Source organism: Erinaceus europaeus, chromosome 23 (assembly GCF_950295315.1).
Source record: "Erinaceus europaeus chromosome 23, mEriEur2.1, whole genome shotgun sequence".
Classification (NCBI taxonomy): Eukaryota; Metazoa; Chordata; class Mammalia; order Eulipotyphla; family Erinaceidae; genus Erinaceus; species Erinaceus europaeus.
In genome coordinates, this window is record NC_080184.1 from 15,105,803 (window position 1) to 15,123,245 (window position 17,443).

The window sequence follows — 17,443 nt, forward strand, 5'->3', positions numbered from 1 at the left end:
TCGCACCCCCACCCTGTCTTCCCGTGCGCCCCGGGTCAGCGCACCCTTGGTGTCCTGCCCGCACCTTGAAGACACGCCCGCTGCCCCCCAGCCAATCCGAGCGCGAGTCGCAGTCCTGGGCCACGCCCCTGCCGTGGCAAGTTGAAGCTCTGAACTGCGCCTGCGCGAAGCCCGGCCCTCCAGCCCACCCTTGGGTGCAGGAGTTAGCGGATGGATGGGGGGACACGGTGACCCCACACACATGTCCTCGCTGCCCTGCAGCTGATGGGGCGCCAGGGCTGGCAGCCCGGAACGACCCCCAGAGGATGCTGGAGCTAAAGACAAAGTAAGTGGGGGCTCCCCCAATCCACCCCGCTTCCCCTTCACCACCCCTGACTCGCACTCATTGGGAGCCCCTCAGGGCGAGGAAGACCATGGAAGCCATCAGCGGGGCTGCAGGACCTGAGCTGCCACGCCGAGTCTGTGGAGTGAGGGCACCCCCAAGCTGGGGAGTGGTGACTCCCCAACCTGCCTGCCCACCAGAGTCCTGCAGAACCCCCCCCATAAAGGACCCTCTTGGCACAGCCTCCGTTTGGGTTTCTTGGGGTGTTGGGAGGTGCACACCCAGAGTGGGGGTACCGTGAGCCCCCCTTAAAGCCCGCTCCAGGGAGTATCCGAACCAGCTACTGATGCTGGGGAGGGCTCCCGCAACTTAGGTGACATTGTTGACCCCAAAGGGGCTCGAGGCGCTCAAGACCCGCAAACCCAGACACCTCCACACATTGCGTGCGACACACTCGTTTATTTGAGATGGGGGGTGCTATGAAATGGGGTCCCCGTGCAGCTGAGCCCCACACACTGCCGGGCCGGGGCCTCGGCTGGGGTGCAGGTGTGGGCCCACCAGCGTGCACCCCGGGGCTCCACGCTGCAGGCAGGATGACGCCCCGACTTCTAGAGCTTATCTGGAAGGGCCTGCGAGCAAAAGGGCGCCGAGTGACCGGGGCTTCTCAGCTAACTGGGGTTCATCTGGGGGTGCTCTGCTCAAGGGGTAGACGGGGTCCCAGATGTGAGGCTGAAGCTGGGGGGGCAGGGCTCAGAGACCAAGGGGGAGCCAGCCCCCTGTTTTAAGGCTGATGGGGGTCTGCAGCTGAAATGGGCTCCAGATGCCAGACCGTGATGGTGGTGGGAGGGGGTCCCCAGCTGGGGGAGTGGTGACCCAGGGCCTGTGCCTGAGATGGGGGTTCCCTGAGCTGAGACTGGGATGCGGGACCCTGCTTTTAACGTTGAGATGGGGGTTCAGGGCTCAAGCTAGAGGGCTCATGTGGTCTAGCGCCCACTCAAGTCAGAGGTGGGGATTCTGGGGTCTTCCCCAGTCCCTCCAGACCCCGGGGTTCCCTTACCTCTCGCCGCGCCCCTTCTGCCCGCGGACAGGCCGCCCTCGCCCTGTGCTTGGAAGGAATGTGGCCTTGGGGGTGCTGCCCGGGTCCCACCCTGCCCCTCAGCCTGCGCCCCCGCCCCGCCACTTGTTGCCTCGGGACCCGCCCCTACCTGCTGGCGGCCCTCGCTGGCTTCTGCCTCCAGGCCCCGCCACCGCCCCGCCTCTCTTCCAACCTGCTGGCCGCCCTGGCTGGCCTCTCCCTCCAGGCCCCATCCCTACCTGCTGTCGGCCCTACTGGCTTCTGCCTCCAGGCCCCGCCCCTGCCCCGCCCCTCATCCAACCTGCTGGCCGCCCTCTGCCTCCAGGCCCCGCCCCTGCCCCGCCCCTCATCCAACCAGCTGGCCGCCCTCTGCCTCCAGGCCCCGCCCCTGCCCCGCCCCTCATCCAACCTGCTGGCCGCCCTCTACCTCCAGGCCCCGCCCCGCCCCGCCCCGCCCCTACCTGCTGGCGGCCCTTGCTGGCCTTCTGCATCCAGGCGCGCCACTGGTCGTAGAGGCGCAGGCTGAGGTTGGAGCAGTACGCGTGCTTCTTGAGCCAGCCCAGGAACTGCTTCAGCTCCCGCCGCACCGGGCCCGCTCCCGCCTCCGCGCCCCGCGCCTCGCACCCGCCGCCGGCGCCCGCGCGCTCTGGGCCCGCCGCACGGACAGAGGGACAGAGGGGCGGATCAGGCGGGCGGCCTCAGGACCCCCGGCCTGTGCGTCTATCCAGCTTCGTCCGGCCCCCCTGTCCACCCACCCCCCTCTGTCCAGCCCCTGTGCGTCCAGATCTGTCCATCGAGCCTCCCTGTCCAGCTCCTGTCCGTCCAGCCCATCTGTCCATCCAGCACCCCGTCCAGCTACAGCCAGCCAGCCCCGTCTGCAGAGCCCCGCCCGGCGGCCCGGGAGCACAGACAGCTCATAAATAACTCGGGGCCCCGCTGACAGCCCGGCCCCCCCGCCCGCCGGCCTCCCGGCTCCTGGCTGCTGCGCAAAGCTCGCAGGTGCTGGGCAGGGGCGGGGGCCAAGGCCAGTCCCTCCCTGCGCCGAGCCTAGGGGGGCCCCAGCCCACAGCCCCACCCCCTCCCCGTCCTCCTCCTCCAGGCTAGATTCTCACACCCCCCTCTACTGCTGCCCCGGGGGCTTCCAGGCTCATGGAGGGTGAGGCCGGGGCGCCCTGGTCAGACGGGAAACTGAGGCGGGGGGGGGGGGGGGCAGGCGCTGTGGAGCAGGGCAGAAGCAGGGGGCCTCCCTGGAGGAAGAGGAGGAGGGAGAGGGGTCTCCATCCTGCTGTTTTCCAAAGCTCCTTCCTGGCGGCTGAGGTGGACATGCAGCCACTTTGGTCAGACTTAGCTTTTCCCGGGTGACCACTCAGGGCAGTGCCGTGTGGCCCTTCCAGGCCTGAGACCACAGGTTGGAGCCTGGGCACTGCGTGGCAGCTCCATGCATGGTGGAGCAGGGGGGTTTAAGGCCTCTCCTCCCTCCATATCTCTGTCTCTCTCAAGAAAAATCGAAACGGAGGAGCCAGGCAGTGGCCCGCCTGCTAAGTGCTCATATGACAGTGCACAAAGACCTGGGTTCGGGTTCGAGCCTCCGGTGGTCCCCACCTGCAGAGGGCCGCCTCTTCTCATCAGTCAACCCACCAATGCATCAATCTGTCCAAGTCAGGGTCTTGTGTGTGTGTGTGATGGCCCAGCCCAGGTAGACAGAGCCATGCAGTGGCGAGGGCCAGCTGCCCCTGGGAGCAGGCAGGGGTGAGGCGCTCACCGCTGCGCGGGGTGGACGCGGCCGTGGGGTGGCTCCACTCGCTCCAGATGCCCGCTCTCTTGGAGCCATAGATGCCGAAGGGGTTACAGCGCACCTGCACGAAGTAGACGGTCCCCGGCTTCAGGCCGGCCAGGCGGCAGGAGGTCTGGTTGCTCACGTCGTCCACCACCTGCGAGGTGGGGCCTCCGTCAACATCAACTGCGCGGCCAGGGATTGGCTGCACACAGGGGCGGGGCTTGACGGTGTGGGCGTGGCAGCAGCGCCAGGGGCGGGGCTAACACATGGGCGGGTGTGTGTGGGTTTTGGGGGCCGGTGGGTGGGTCTAAGGCCAGGGGCGTGGTTAAATCTCACAGGTGAGGCTAGTGCTATTTTTAGGGGCGTGGCCAGCTACAGGGGTGGGGTTGGGGTCACGGTTGGGACGTGGTCAGGGGGTCATTCCCAAGCGTGTGGTCAGAGTCCAGAGTCATTCTCAAGGGACTCAGCAGGGCGGTGACATGCTCAGATGGAGTCCTTAGGGGGCGTGTCACGCGCAGGGGTGTGGCCAAGTGGGCGTGGTCTGGTGAGGCCCTCCTGGGTTGCGGCCAGGACAGGCATGGTCGTGATAGGGGGGTGTGGTTGGATGAGCGTGGCCATGATGGGGCGGGCGTGGCCAGATTCGGGGAGTGGCCATGCTTGGGGAGACTGGGCTGGCAGGCAGGGCCAGGCTCAGGGCGTGACTGTAGGGGCGTGGCCAGACTGGGCGTGGTCAGGCACGGGGCGTGGTTTTGGGGCCGTGGCCAGACTGAGGAGAGACTTGGGCGTGGCCAGACTCGGGGCGTGGCTGTGGGGCGTGGTCAGGTTCGGGGCGTGGCTGTGGGCGTGGTCAGGCTGGGGGAGTGGGCGGGGCATGCCGGCGCCACGGCACCTTCCAGTCCACGCTGTCCTCCACGCGGTAGCGGATCTGGTACTTGGCTTGGAAGAGGAAGTCCTTGAGGGCGGGGGGCGACACCCAGCGCACGCTCAGCTGGTCCTCCAGACCCCCCACGCGGCTCACGTGCACGTCGGGGGGCGGGTCAGTGGTCACTGCGGTGGGGGGCGGGTGAGGGGGCTGCAATGCAACTGGCAGCTTCGCCAGATAAATAAATACCCGAGGTTGGCAGTCCAGTGAGTGGGTGGAGGCCACCCTCGCTGTGCCAGGGGGCCTGGGTGCGAGCCCCAGCACCTCGTGGGAGCAGCCTGGACTGCACTGGGGGGGACCCCGAACGGAAGAGCAGTTAGGACCTCTCATAAGATACAGATAAAAGCTGGGCAAGGAGACAGCTCAGTGGGCAGAATGCACCTCCCATGCACCGAGGCCCAGGGTTTGCACCCCGGCACCACATGGGAGAGCCTTGGCCTGCACCTGGGGAAGCTCCATGGATGGTGGAGCAGGGCCATATGGTTTCTCCCCCTTGTCTCCCTGCTTCTAAATCCAGATGAAGGGGCGGGAGGCGGCCGGCGGGGTCCAGGCAGGCCCCTGGCTCCCAGCGGCAGCGGCCCCCTCCCTCCCGCCCTGCACCTGGCCGGCCTCGAAGCTCACTGGCTGTTATCGCCTGATTATCTGTGACAGCGGGCGGCCGCGACGGGCCTCGGGGAGCAGGAGAAGCAGCCCGCTGGCTGGCCGCGGTTCAGCCTTCCGGCCTCGGCCCCCACCCCCGGCCCCCCAGACGGCAGGCGGGGCCGGCCACCCCCGCCCCGGCCTCCAGGGCCCCGAAAGGGTTAAGGCCGAGTGCAGGCTGCGCCCCTAATTAGATTAGACCAGCCGCTTCCTGCCTACCCGCCCAAGGCCCCCAGCTCCCTCCCGGCTTCCCAGGGGGGGGCGTCCGCCCGCTCCCGGGGGCCCCGCCGGCACACCTGCGCGCAAGGGGGGGCCTCGGCCAGGTGTGGGGAGGCCGGGGGCCGGGCTCACCCACGTCCAGGATGTCCAAGGTGAGCACGTCGGAGCGCGCCGAGCCCAGGCGGTTGGTGGCCTCCACCCAGATCTCGTAGGGCGTGAAGAGCGCCAGGTCGCGCGGGATGTGGCAGGAGTGGGGCCCCGCTGCGTGGTACTCCTGGCACGTGTTGTCCTGGCCGTACCACCTGCGCCCAGGGAGGGGCGAGGGGTGAGGGTGGAGGTGCGCCGCCCCCGCCGCCGCCCCAGTCGCCCGGCCTGGTGCCCACCTCAGCTTGTACTTGAGGGAGTAGTTGGTGGGCAGGAAGGTCTCCCCGCGGGTGCCCGGGCTCCAGTGGCACGTGAGGTCCCTCATGTTCCTGGACCAGCAGCTGATGTTGAACGGCTTCTCGGGCGGCACTGGCGGCAGAAAGGAAGAGGCTCAGGGGGCAGGGAGGGCACCGCAGGGGAACCACGGCTGGCACAGGGGAAGCTCTCTGGACATGGACGGTGGAGCAGGGCTGTGGGGTCTTTCCTCTCATCTTCTCTTTCCCAGAGCCCTGCTGAGCTCTGGCTCCTAGTGGTGCTGGGGATGGAACCTGGGGCCTCAGAGCCTGAGGCGGGAGAGTCTGTGTGCAGAACCATTATTATAATATTATTATTATTGTTGTTGTTATTGTTATTATTATTATGTCCCCAGAGCCCTGCTGAGCCCTGGCTGCTGGTGGTGCTGGGGATGGAACCTGGGGCCTCAGAGCCTCAGGCGGGAGAGTCTGTGTGCAGAACCATTAATATTATTATTATTATTTCCCAGAGCCCTGCTGAGCTCTGGCTGCTGCTGGTGCTGGGGATGGAACCTGGGGCCTCAGAGCCTCAGGCGGGAGAGTCTGTGTGCAGAACCATTATTATATTATTATTATTGTTGTTATTATTGTTATTATTATTATGTCCCCAGAGCCCTGCTGAGCTCTGGCTGCCGGTGGTGCTGGGGATGGAACCTGGGGCCTCAGAGCCTCAGGCGGGAGAGTCTGTGTGCAGAACCATTATTATTATTATTGTTATTATTATGTCCCCAAGTCCTGCTGAGCCCCAGCTGCTGGTGGTGCTGGGGATGGAACCTGGGACCTCAGAGCCTCAGGCGGGAGGGTCTAGGGCAGAATCAGGATGCCGTCTCCCTTTCCCATGTCTTCCTCTTGAAAACTGGGAATGAGGAGAGCGGATAGAGCCAGCGCCTTCCTGGTTGGGACGCCTGGAGTCCTGGCTCTGGCACCACATGGGAGAGCCCTGAGTGGCTGGGGGGAGCTCCTTGGATGTGGGAGCAGGACCGATGCTTCTCTGCCCCCACCCAGCACCCTTGGGGTGCACCCCCCACCCCCAGGCTCAGGCCACTCACGGCCCACGTAGAGGCAGGAGCCGGCCAGGATGCTGCCGTCTGGGGCGTGACACACCAGGTTGTCGCCGGACTGCTGCTGGGAGCCGTTGAGGTTGGAGAGCACCAGGGCCAGAGTGGAGCCATTGAGCAGCCGGGACAGGTCGGCCGGCAGCCGGCGCCCGTTGAGCGTCCAGTACAAGCCCTCGGCCGGGGTCCCCGGGGCCTCGCCCAGCACAGAGCAGGTGACCTGCAGCGAGGAGCCGACCAGCAGCGTGGGGTCCTGGGGGCTGATGATGGCCGTGTCTGTGGAGAGGAGCGTCTGGGCCTGCCACACTGGAGGGGCGCACGCCTTGCTGCCACGGGACCCTGCGTCCAGCCCTGGGCCACCTGGGGCCCCGTGGGTAGTGGACGGGGCTGAGGGTCTCTCCCTCTTACCCTCTTTTCTTTCAATGGCCTTATTCTCAGGAGTCTGCTGTATATGTGTCCTTTCTAATGATTATTGGATAGAGAGAGACAGAGAAATAGAGACGCAAGGGGGAGACAGAGAGGGAGAGAGACAGACACCTGCAGCCCTGCTTCACCACTCGTGAAGCTTTTACCCCTGCAGGTGGGGGCCGGGGGCTCGAACCCGGGTCCTTGCACACCGTACCATGTGCGCTCAGCCAGGTGCGCCCCCACCACCCTGTGTCAGTCAACCTCCCTCCTCTCTCCCTGTCTCTTTCCAAGGCGACCAGAAGGGGGCGCGGTGGGTGAAGCAGCAGCTGCCGCCTCTTTTCCTGCCAGAGCCAAGCACAGCTCCCCTCTCTCTCTCTCTCTCCCTCTCTCTCTCTGAAGAAAATAAACCTTTAAAGGCGGGGAGGCCTGGGGGTGGCGGAGAGGGGCTGAACTGGCAGAGCACATATTCCACTGGGATCGGAAATCCGGGCTGGAGCCCCCGGCACGACGGGGGAGCACCGTGCACAGGGGAAGCTCCCAGAGGGGTGAGGGGCTGCGCAGCCTCTCGTCTCTGCTCTGACACACAGTTAAAGAGCCCACCCGTCAGAAGGGGAGGGAACCCCAATAGGCCCGGCAGCAATAAAAAGGGCCCCCCACCCCGCACCACAGAGGCCCCGAAGGGGGGACCCCGAGGCTGGGCTGACAGGGTGGTGGCGGGCGCCCAGGGGAAACTGAAGCAGGCTTGGCGCAGGGAGCCCCTCTCTGAGCCTGAGTGGCTGTCTGGATCTCGGTGTGTGTGTGTGAGAGGCACCAGAGGACCTGGGTTCGAGGCACCCCGGGAAGGGACCTGGCTCCTCAGGGCCGATGTGAGGTTTCATTCACTGGGGCACAGCCCCCAGCCCGGACTCATTCACAGTGAGAGCCCCAGACACCGGCACACAGGAGCTGCCCACATTCAGTAGGGCCCTGGCCCCAGCTCCTCACGGGAGGCCCCACAGCACTGGAGGCAGCTCTGTCACTCTTCTCCCAGCGCGGCCCGAGGCTGACGCCTTCATTTAGATGCCCAGAGACATCACCAGGGAGAGACGCCACAGCGCTGAGCCTCCCTGTGCCAGGCACCTCCCGCGTGGGGCCCGTGTCCTCTGCTCAGCTGCCTCTGGGGCCCCAGACCCATTTTGAAATTTTACGTAAGATTTATTGACAGAGAGAGAGAGAGAGAGAGAGGTGCAGACAGAGAGGGAGAAAGAGACAGGGAGGGAGAGAGATGGAGAGAAATGGAAAGAGAGAGAAAGGGAAAGGGAGAGAGGTGGCTCCGCTGCAAGAGAGAGAGGGTGCGCTGGCCTCTGGTCTACTGGGTGCATGTCCTGGGCTGTCCCACCGCCCTGGCTGTCTGTCTGTCTGTCTCAGCCTCAGCCCCCTCGTGGCTCCCATAAAGACCAGGAGTCTGGGGTCGGTGCAAAGGCCCTGGGGCTGCAGGCAGGAAACGTCCGGGCGGGGTGGGGGCCGGGCCTCCCACTTCCGAGAGCGGCTGGGGCCTCCGGGGCTGGGGGCGGCCGGCCGGCTTCCCGGAGGCGGCGGCCAAGCCTCCCGCCCGCCCGCCCGCCCCCCAGGCCGCCCAGCTGGGCGAGGCGGAGTGGCCGCTGACGACTTTCCGGGGCAAATTTGGCGGCGGGCGGGCGCGGCTGGGCCGGGCCCGGGCGGGCTGGGCCAGGCCGGGGCGGCATTCCTGCGGGGGCCCTGCCAGCTCCCCGCGCCCACCCACGCACCCCCTGCCCGAGCACCCGCCCCCGGCGTGCTGGGGGGTCCGGCGGGCTGGCAGAGCCCCCGGGACAGAGCACCCTCCGCGCGGTCGCGCCCACACCCCTTATGCCCTACCTGCCGGCCTGGGCACCCCAAAACTGGGGCGGGCCATGGCGCGGGGTCAGCCGGGGCAGCTCGGCACAGTTCTCGGGACTGGCTTTGGGGGGAGGCCTCCAGCGGGCACCCGAGGCCCGGGCTCTGGAGAGGGTGCAGGAGGCCGCCCCCGCCCGGGCGCGGGTCTGAGCAGGGGCAGTACCTGTGCGGAACTGCGGGCGCGGCGCTCAGGTGCGGGGCGCCCAGGGAAAGGCCCTTTGCGCGCAGTCTGACCCCACAGGCCCCCAGGGGCCGCCCAGGGCGCGAACAAAGGCCGGCCCCCCTCACCTGGGCAGGCTGCACCCCGGGGCGCGAGGCCCAGCCTTTTGTGTGCTCCAGGTGTGTCCCCGCGCCCCGGGGTCCCCGCCGCCTGCGCCCGGGCCAGCGCCCCTGGGCCCCCCGCGACCGCCCCACCCGCGCCCTGCCCCCGGTTCACCAAGGTCGCTCCCGCCCGGCCCCGCGCGGCCCGGGGGATCTCCCGACCCCGCAGCGGGGCTCGCCGGGGGGAAGGCAGGGCGGCGGCGACCCGCGAGAGGCCTGTCCCCGGGGACCCCGGGCCGCGCGCCAAACGGCCAGAGAGGCCCCCCCAGCGCCCCGCCTTCCTCGCCGGCAGGAGGGGTTGCGGGTCCCTGCGCTCTGCCCGGCCGCGTGCGCCCCGCCCCGCCCCGCCCGCGCAGGGCGCTCTCCCCGGGGCTTCGGGGATCCCCGCTGCGGGCGCCGTCCGGGGCCCCGCGTCCCAGGTGAGGCGCCGCGCGGGCCCCTTTGTTGCCGCCGTCCAGGTGGCCTCCCGCGTCCCGGGGCGTGGGCTCCCGCGGGCCGACCCGCCGCTACGCTACTCACGGGCTCGCGATCCGGGCGGCGCCCCCAGCGCGCACAGCAGCAGGAGGCCGAGCAGGGGCGCGGGGGGCGCGGGGGGCCCCGGGGCGGCGGGGCGGGGGCGGCCGGCGGGCATGGGGGCGGCGGGGCGCGGGGCGGCGGCGGCGAGCGCGCGCGGACGGGATCCTGCCTGGCCCCGCCCGGCCCCGCCCCCGGCCCGGCCCCGGGGGGGGGGGAGCCCCACCCGCCCCACCCGGCCCCCCGCGCCCCGCCAGACCCGGCGCCGCGACCCGCTCCCGCGTCCCCGGCGCGCCCGGCTCCCCACCCAGGGCCCCCCTGCGCCTCTGCGCCCCGTTCCCTCGGGCGGCGCCCGGGTGGGGGGCGGTGGCGCCTTGCACGAGAGCGGGGGGCCCTGCGGGACCGCCCGAGATCCCTGCACCCCCCACGGAAAAAGCCGCTCAGCGCCGCCCGGGTGAGTAAGCGCAGCCGCCCGGCTCCAGGTACCCCCCTGTTATTCTTGGCCGCCGCGGGTTCGGAGACCCCTCCTCTCGGCCGCGCCCGGCCCCACCCGCCGGGCCTGGGGAAGGGTTGCGGGCGCCGCTGGGGCTCCGCGCGGGATGGGGTCGCGGCCGCCGGGCATGGTGTGGGGGGCCGCCCACCCCCAGCCCCTGTGGGGGACACTCTTGGGCTGCGCTCTGCTCTCCTGGACTTGGGGCTCCCGGCTCTGGAGTCTGGATGGGCGAAGAGGAGAGTCAGGGAGGTCGGGTTGTGGGGGTGCCCCCGCCGGAGCCGGCGGCCGTGCCTCAGTTTCCCCGGCAGCCCTCACGGCCGCGCCCCAGCTCTGCCCGCCCCCCAGCCAGGTGCTGAGCCCAGCCCGGGCCCCCCCACCATCCATCACTGCGGAGGCTCCCCTGGCTCCCAGAGCATCCCCCCTTCCCCCCTTCCTCCCCTTCCTGAGAGCCGCCCCAAGACTCGGGACCCTCCTGCCTCAGGCTGCTCGGTGTCCCCCCCCCCAACCCAGTGACCCCCAAGTAGACCAGGCGGCCCTGGGAGGGGAAATGGCTTCTTCTCCAGCAGGCCGTGCCCCTCTGCTGGGGTCCCCGGCCCCGGCACCCCGTCTCCCACCCCCCTAATCGCGGGGGCTGTCAGCCCCCACAGCTCAGCATTCTTCTCCTCCGGGGCGACCTGGGAGAACAGAGCTGCACCCCTCTCCCCCTGCACCAGAGTAGGGCGGCCGCAGCAGAGCCAATATTGACCCAGTCCTTGAGCTCGGACCGGCGCGGGCACCGGGAGGGGCGGGGCTGTGCGCACACGTGGGGGGAGCCAGGCCTCGAACCCGCGTCCAGGGGGCCCACGGGGTGGGGCGCAGGGCCTGCTGTTCTCACGGCCGCGGCCAGCATGGAAGCTGAGTCAGGCCCTGCGAGGGGGGTGCTCCGCTCAGTCTCCCGGAGTCGGCCGGGTGCTGGGGTTCAGGCTGCGGCGACAGGGCAGTGCCCCCCAACGGGAAGCGGATCCGAGCCCCCGGTGGGACGGGCAGGCCTGGCGCCCGGGGTCAGGGGTGGTCGCCTGAGCTGGTGTCGGGGTTCAGGGGCAGCCCCCGCGGCGCCAGGGTGCCTGTCCTCCCCCGGGTGGGGGTCAGCGGGCCGCCGAGGGCGGGCGGTGCACAAAGGGCGCTTGTCCTGCGGCGGGTCCCCACCCCTCGGCGCCCGGGGGTCGGCAGCAGGGGCGGCACGGGGAAGGGGGGGTGGCGGCGCCGGCCACGTTCCCGCGCGGCCTGCGAGGAATGCGGCGGATATCCGGCAACCCGACCCGACCCGCCGCCCCTCACCTGGGCCGCCCCGGGGGGGATGCAGGGGGGCTCACCTGGGGGCGCCCCTCTCCGCTCCCTGCCCCCCTCGCGGAAAGGGGTGCTGGCGCTCGGCCGGCGCCTGCCCCCCAACTGCCTCCTGACTCAGTTTCCCCGGAGCCAGGGCGCAAGGAACTGGGGGGCGGGGATGGCTCCCTGGGGGGACCCCAGCCCAGGACCACCCCCCCCCGCACCTGGGCCGCCCCTCCCGCCGCCCGCCGCCCGCCGACGCGACACCTGGAGCGGGTTTGGGGGTTTCTGGGCGCGGGCTGCCGGGGCGGGGGGGGGGGGGGGCGCGGTCCGGGGTTCGAGCAGGGGCGGGGGAGGGGCGCCGGCCTCCAGATGTTCCTCCGCACAGACGCGCCTGATTAGGCCACGTGGGGCGGCGGCCGACATGAAAGCGGGGGCGCGGGGGAGGGGGCGCGGGCCCCCCACCATCCTGCGGCTGGAACCTGCGGCGCCCTCTGACCCTTGACCCCGCGTGGCGGCCGCCCCGTCTGGGGGGGGGGTGGAGCTCGGCCGGGCGCACCTGCGCCGGGGACCGGGGCCTGGGGTTAGGTGGTGCCCCGAGCCCGGGGGTTGTGGGGAAGTGGGCTTCAGGGGCCCGCGTGAGGGTCCCGGCTGTGAGCGCCTCCGGAGAGCTGGCTGTCGGGCCCAGCGGGACCCGGGGAAGGATTGGGGGACTTTCCCGCCAGCACCCTGGGCCTGGGCGTCTTGGGGCCCAGCGGGGACCACTGGGAAGGCAGGGGCGCTCTGGCCAGCCCCCTTGGACTTGGGATTCTGGGGTCCAGCCGGGACCGCTCCATAGGCTGGGGTGCTGGGCAAGTGCGCATGAACTTGGGTGTCAAAGGCCTCCGTCCCCAGACTCCGGCGGTCTGGGGCCCCGGGCCGCCACCGCCCTCCCTGTCTAGGCACCGCCGCCTCCTGGAAGCCCTCCCTATTGCCGCGGACCTCCGCGTTCTCCGCTGCCTGAGAGCCGAGGCGCCCCGCCCGCACCTGGCGCCCCCGCCCCCGCGCTGCCGCAGCCCGTCCCCCGCGTCCCGCATCCCCGCCCCCCCTTCCCAGGCTGCCTCGCTGGGTGACGTCAGCCCCGCCGCATCCAGCGCTCCCGCACCCGCCGCCACCGCCGCCGTCCGCCCGCCCGGCTGCCATGGCTCCCGCCGCGCTGCTGCTGCTGCTGCTGCTGCTCCCCGCGGCCCCCGCGCCGCTGCCCCGCGACCCCTTCGCCCCGCAGCTCGGCGACACGCACAGCTGCCAACAGCGCTGCCACGACCGCTACCCTGGCCCGCAGACCCCCAAGGTGACGCCCCGCGCAGGGGGCGCCACGCGGGGCCGGGCCGGGGTGCGGGGGTGGGGTCCTCGGACTGGGTGGGCTGGGGCTGCGGGGTGCGGGGTCTCCGGATGAGGGTGGGGGAGGGGGTCCCGGGGATGCGGGGTAGAGGGTCCCCGGGTGGGGGTGGGGGTGCGGTCCCCGGGATGCAGACGGAGTGATCCCCGGATGGAGGGGAGGTGGGCTGGGGTTCCCGAGTGGGGGATGGTCCAGGCTCCGGGGATGCGAATGATGGGGTCCCCGGATGTGGAGACGGGCTGTGGGCCCCCGCGTGTCCCTCTGGCGCCCAGCCCCCACGCACTGCGGCCCGGCCGCCCTCCCCCCGCGGCCCCCACTCGCAGGCCCCGGCGCCCCCGCCCTGCGACCCCCGCGTCCATCCCTCCGGGCGCCGCCCCCTCCGCGCAGCCTCCCGGGATCTGGGGGCCCTGCTGCCCCGCCCCTGCGCCTGAGGGGGGCGCCTCCCTCTCGGGGTACCCCGCGCCTCTCGCTGTGCCCCACCTGGGAGCCTCCGTCTCCCCCAAAACCCAGCCCGCCCATCCGACGACCACCTCCCCTCTGAGCCCGGGCCGCCTGCATTTTCTCCTCGGTGGCCACCCGGCGGCGGTGGCGGGGGGCGGGGGCGGGACCCTGGGCCTGACCTCTGGCCGCCCGCAGCCGCAGCCGCAGCCGCAGCCCAGCACCGAGTCCCCGCAGGGCCCGGGGCCGCAGGCACAGCGCGCGGCCTGCGAGCGGGGCTGTCGCCTCTTCTCCATCTGCCGCTTCGTGGGGCGCACGGCGCAGCCCAACGCCACCCGGGCCGAGTGCGAGGCCGGTGAGGGGGCGCCCGGGCGCGGTGGGGGCGGGGAGGGGCGTCCCCGGGGTGCTCACCGCGCCGCCCGGGTCCCGTCCCCATCCCCGCAGCCTGCGTGGAGGCCTACGTGCAGGACGGCGAGCAGCACGCCTGCCGGGAGGGGTGCTGGACCCCCGAGCCCGCCGCGCCCCAGCCCGAGCACAAGGTGGGGCCCCACCCCGGGCGCAGGCCTCGCCGCCCGCTGTCCCCAGGCCCCGGTTGATGGATTGATGAACTGAGCCCTGAGAGGCAGAGAGGCAGGTGCCAGGCTGCCTGGGGACTCGGACTCGGAGGTGTCACTCAGCATCTTACCCAGTTACTAATTTGGGACACAGACATGGGCGTTGAGAAGGGAGGGGAGAGACACCCGCAGCCCCGCTTCACCACTCCTGAAGCTGCCCCCTGCAGGCCAGGCGGGACCAGAGTTCGAACCCGGGTCCTGCGCACCGTAGCGTGGGCCAGGTGTCGCAGCAGCGGAGGGAGAGGCCGCCCCGTCCCCCTCGCCCCCAGCCCGCAGCGGGCCCGGCCTCTGACGGCTCTGTGCTTGGCCCTGCTCTGGCAGAGGAAGGTTCTGGAAGCCCCGGGTGGGGCCGTCTCCCTGCTGGACCTGTTCTCCACCCTGTGCAATGACCTGGTCACCTCGGCCCAGGGCTTCGTGTCCTCCACGTGGACCTACTACCTGCAGACAGACCACGGGAAGGTGGTGGTGTTCCAGGTGACGGCCCGGCCCTGTCTGGCGGGGGGTGCAGGGTTCGGGTGAGGTGGTGGTGGGGCTCTGGGGGCGCCAGCTTCAGGTGCGGCTGGATCCAGGGGCAGCATTTAACCCCGGGGCCGACCTCCTCTCTAGCCAGGGGTGCGGTGCAGAGAGCAGGGTGGGTGGCGTGGAGTCTGAGCCCCCCGCACCCCCAAAGCAGGGGGCTGAGGGGCTCCGGGCCGTCTCCCCGTGCAGACCCAGCCCGTGGTGGAGACGCTGGGCCGAGATGGGGCCCGCCTGCAGCGGGTCGAGGTCACCTGGCGGGGGTCCCACCCTGAGGCCCTGGAGGTGCATGTGGGTAAGTTTCAGGGGCCCCTGGGAGTCCCCATCCCTTCAGGCCCCGCCCCTCCCGGCAGGACCCCGCCCAGGCCCCGCCCCCAGCCGAGCCGAGCCCCGCCCCCAGACCCCTTAGGCCCCCTGGACAAGATGCACAAGGCCAAGATCCGCGTGAAGGCCACCGGCACGGTCAAAGTGGACGCGGAGCAGCTGCAGGACAACGACTTCCTCAGCTGCATGTCGCGGTGCGTGGGGCCCCGGGCGGGGACAGGGGAGAGCCCTGGGGTTGGGGAGCTGGGGGCGCCCCCCTGACTGCGGTGGACGGTGGGCCGCAGGCGCTCGGGCCTCCCTCGCTGGATCCTGGCGTGCTGCCTCTTCCTGTCCGTGCTGGTCATGCTGTGGCTCAGCTGCTCCACCCTGGTCACCGCACCCGGACATCACCTCAAGTTCCAGGTGGGCCCCCATCCATCCACCCGGAGCCCCTGGGTAAGGCCGGGGGCAGGGCCAAGCGCGGTGGGCGAGGCCACCAAATGGGCGTGGCCAAGCGGCCCTTAGTGGGTGGAGCCGGCGGATAGGCTACCAGGTGAGTGGCCACTCAGCCTCGAGTGGGCGTGGCCAAGCCGCCCTTAGTGGGTGGAGCCGGCGGATAGGCTACCAGGTGAGTGGCCACTCAGCCTCGAGTGGGCGTGGCCAAGCCGCCCTTAGTGGGTGGAGCCGGATGATAGGCTACCAGGTGAGTGGCCACTCAGCCATGCGTGGGCGGGGCCGGCAGCTAGGTTACAGAGGGGGCGGGCCCAAGCGGCCCTGAGCCAGTGGAGCCAGCCAATAGGGAATTGAGTGGGCGGGGCGGGCACGCTGGGTACCAAGTGCAGGTGGTGAGGAAAGCCATCACATGGGAGTGCTGGGGGGCATCCCTGACGCAGAGACCCTCTGCTCTGTGCCATGGGGGAGGCCACCTCCCATTTCGGGGTGTTCCGAGGCTCCCTGTCTCCCCACAGCCCCTCACCCTGGAGCAGCACAAGGGTTACATGGTGGAGCCTGACTGGCCCCTGTACCCGCCCGCCGCCCACGCCTACGCCGACAGCCCCCCACCCTACAAGCTGAAGCTGGACCTCACCAAGTTGTAGGCCTCGCACCCGCCCTCCCTCCACAGCCCCCTTCCCCCGGTCCTGGGGCGGCCTTGGCCCCGCGGGGGTAGAGTGGGATCCCGCCTGGGGACCCCCACCCCCTGCCCAGCTCGCCGTCTCGTCCTGTCTTGTCGCTTCTTGCGTATCCGAACCCCAGTGCCTGCAGCCACCCCCCCTCCTCGCTCCCGCCCCGTCTCTGGGGGCGAGGCTACAGGGACCCCTGCTCCAGGACCCCCTCCCCACCCCCACAGAGATCCAGCCCCCAGCCCCAGGCAGATCTGAGCGGGGGCGGCTGCGAGAAATAAACCCGGATATGATAAGCTTGCCGTCGACATGCTTTGTGTTTCTGGGGCCCGGGTGGCGCCTGGGGGGAGTATCACGCCTCCCACGGGGTCCTGAGTACCACTGTGCCTGCCTGGCCCTTCTGTGGCCACCGTCTGTCTGTCTGTCTGTCTGTGGGGTCTCTCCCCCGCTGGGGCTCCCCACAGCCCTGCAGTCCCCCCAGCACTCTGCACCCCAGGAAGAGGCCACCCCCAGCCAGCAGCTGGATGCTGCAGGTCTCTCTCTCTCTATTATTTATTTATTTATTAACAAGAAAGATAGGATGAGAGATAGAAAGAACCAAACATCACTCTGGTCTATGTGCTGTGCTGCCAGGGATTGAACTCAGGACCTCATGCTTGAGAGTCCAATGCCTTATCCACTGCGTCACCTCAGGGACCACTCTCTCTCTCTCTCTCTCTCTCTCTCTCTCTCTCTCTCATTTTAACCTTTATCTATTGGGTAGAGACAGCCAGACATAGAGAGGGAAGAGGAAGATAGACACCTGTAGCCCTGCTTCACCACTTACAATGCTTTCCCCCTGCAGGTGGGGACCAGGGGCTCGAACTCAGGTCCTTGCACACTGTAACGTGCGCTTAACCAGATACACCACCGCCTCACCTTACTCCCTAGTTTCCCCTCTTCTCTCTCAATTTCTCTCTGTCCTGTCCCATAACATGAAAAAAAAAAAAAAAGGTCTTTTCTTCATGTCTCTCTGGGTAGACGTCATGAGAGAGAGACGCAGAGAACCAGCTCAGCGCCCTGCTGGGCTCTGGATGTGGTGGTGCTGGCGATTGGACCTGGGGCCTCATGGCCTCTTGTGGGAGTTCCTTAGCAGAACCATCATGCTGTCTCCCCAGCCCTTATTTCCTATCTGATTTGATAGGACAGACAGAACTTGAGAAGGGAGGGGGTGGTCAAAGCCCTGCTCCACCCTGAAGCTTCCCTCTTCAGATGGGAAAAGGGGGCTGGAACCTGGGTCCCTGCGCACGGTGACCTGTGTGCTCGGTTGGGTGTCCTTCCGCCCGGTCCCTGTCTTGTTCCTTTTATCTCAGATGCCAAAGGCCTTTTCCCTGTCCTTGGAGCCCTGCACTGCCATCTGTGGCATTCCCATGTGGTGCCAGGGCTCAGACCCACGCCTTATGCCTGGGGGCTCCCAGCTGAGCCTGCTTCCGGCCCCCAGTGCCTCCATTTCTGTGGTTCTGGTGAGCCGCCTGGGCTCGGGTCCGAGATCATGAGTGTGTATGCATAGGGTGAGGGGGGCTGTGTGACCCCTCGGGAGGGAGGCCTCCTGAAGGAGGTGGCCCAGCCAGGGAAGGGGAGTGGGCACAGAACGGGGTGCCCAGCGCTGTGGGGTCTGTCTCTGCGGAGTCTCAGACTGGGGTGTGGGCTTCCTC

At 69.6% G+C, this 17,443-nt stretch overlaps 4 protein-coding genes across 9 annotated transcripts in view; 1 reads left to right on the forward strand and 3 right to left on the reverse strand.

The window, feature by feature from the left end:
• Positions 1 to 766: 766 nt before the first annotated feature.
• CRLF1 (cytokine receptor like factor 1) lies at positions 767 to 9,776 on the reverse strand. Of its 5 annotated transcripts, none has more exons than XM_060182350.1 (9): positions 9,588 to 9,774; positions 6,441 to 6,722; positions 5,338 to 5,467; positions 5,087 to 5,256; positions 4,064 to 4,221; positions 3,160 to 3,328; positions 1,859 to 2,043; positions 1,380 to 1,427; positions 767 to 1,057 (listed from the first exon to the last, which is right to left on the reverse strand). In XM_060182350.1, the coding sequence occupies exons 1-9, from the start codon at positions 9,697 to 9,699 to the stop codon at positions 938 to 940; spliced, it is 1,374 nt and encodes a 457-aa protein (XP_060038333.1). In that variant the 5' UTR covers positions 9,700 to 9,774; the 3' UTR covers positions 767 to 937. The 5 variants fall into 5 exon arrangements, with proteins under 5 accessions (XP_060038333.1, XP_060038336.1, XP_060038335.1 ...); XM_060182353.1 differs by having other exon boundaries at positions 767 to 951; positions 1,380 to 1,422; positions 9,588 to 9,772; XM_060182352.1 differs by having other exon boundaries at positions 767 to 951; positions 9,588 to 9,772.
• Positions 9,777 to 11,115: 1,339 nt separating this feature from the next.
• LOC103122590 (proline-rich protein 2-like) lies at positions 11,116 to 12,561 on the reverse strand. The gene is made up of 2 exons (XM_060181417.1): positions 11,647 to 12,561; positions 11,116 to 11,337 (listed from the first exon to the last, which is right to left on the reverse strand). The coding sequence occupies exons 1-2, from the start codon at positions 12,559 to 12,561 to the stop codon at positions 11,116 to 11,118; spliced, it is 1,137 nt and encodes a 378-aa protein (XP_060037400.1).
• On the forward strand, positions 12,510 to 16,045 carry TMEM59L (transmembrane protein 59 like). 2 transcript variants are annotated; one of them, XM_016192632.2, is made up of 8 exons: positions 12,510 to 12,709; positions 13,394 to 13,550; positions 13,640 to 13,734; positions 14,131 to 14,283; positions 14,518 to 14,620; positions 14,726 to 14,843; positions 14,934 to 15,051; positions 15,597 to 16,045. In XM_016192632.2, the coding sequence occupies exons 1-8, from the start codon at positions 12,560 to 12,562 to the stop codon at positions 15,723 to 15,725; spliced, it is 1,023 nt and encodes a 340-aa protein (XP_016048118.1). In that variant the 5' UTR covers positions 12,510 to 12,559; the 3' UTR covers positions 15,726 to 16,045. The 2 variants fall into 2 exon arrangements, with proteins under 2 accessions (XP_016048118.1, XP_060038338.1); XM_060182355.1 differs by lacking the exon at positions 12,510 to 12,709 and having other exon boundaries at positions 12,802 to 13,550.
• Positions 16,046 to 17,173: 1,128 nt separating this feature from the next.
• Positions 17,174 to 17,443, reverse strand: part of NCAN (neurocan) — a 4,397-nt gene continuing 4,127 nt past the window's right edge. Inside the window, exon 4 of the mRNA XM_060181418.1 lies at positions 17,174 to 17,265. Coding sequence (XP_060037401.1) covers positions 17,174 to 17,265 — 92 coding nt within the window. The remainder of the gene's footprint in view (positions 17,266 to 17,443) is intronic.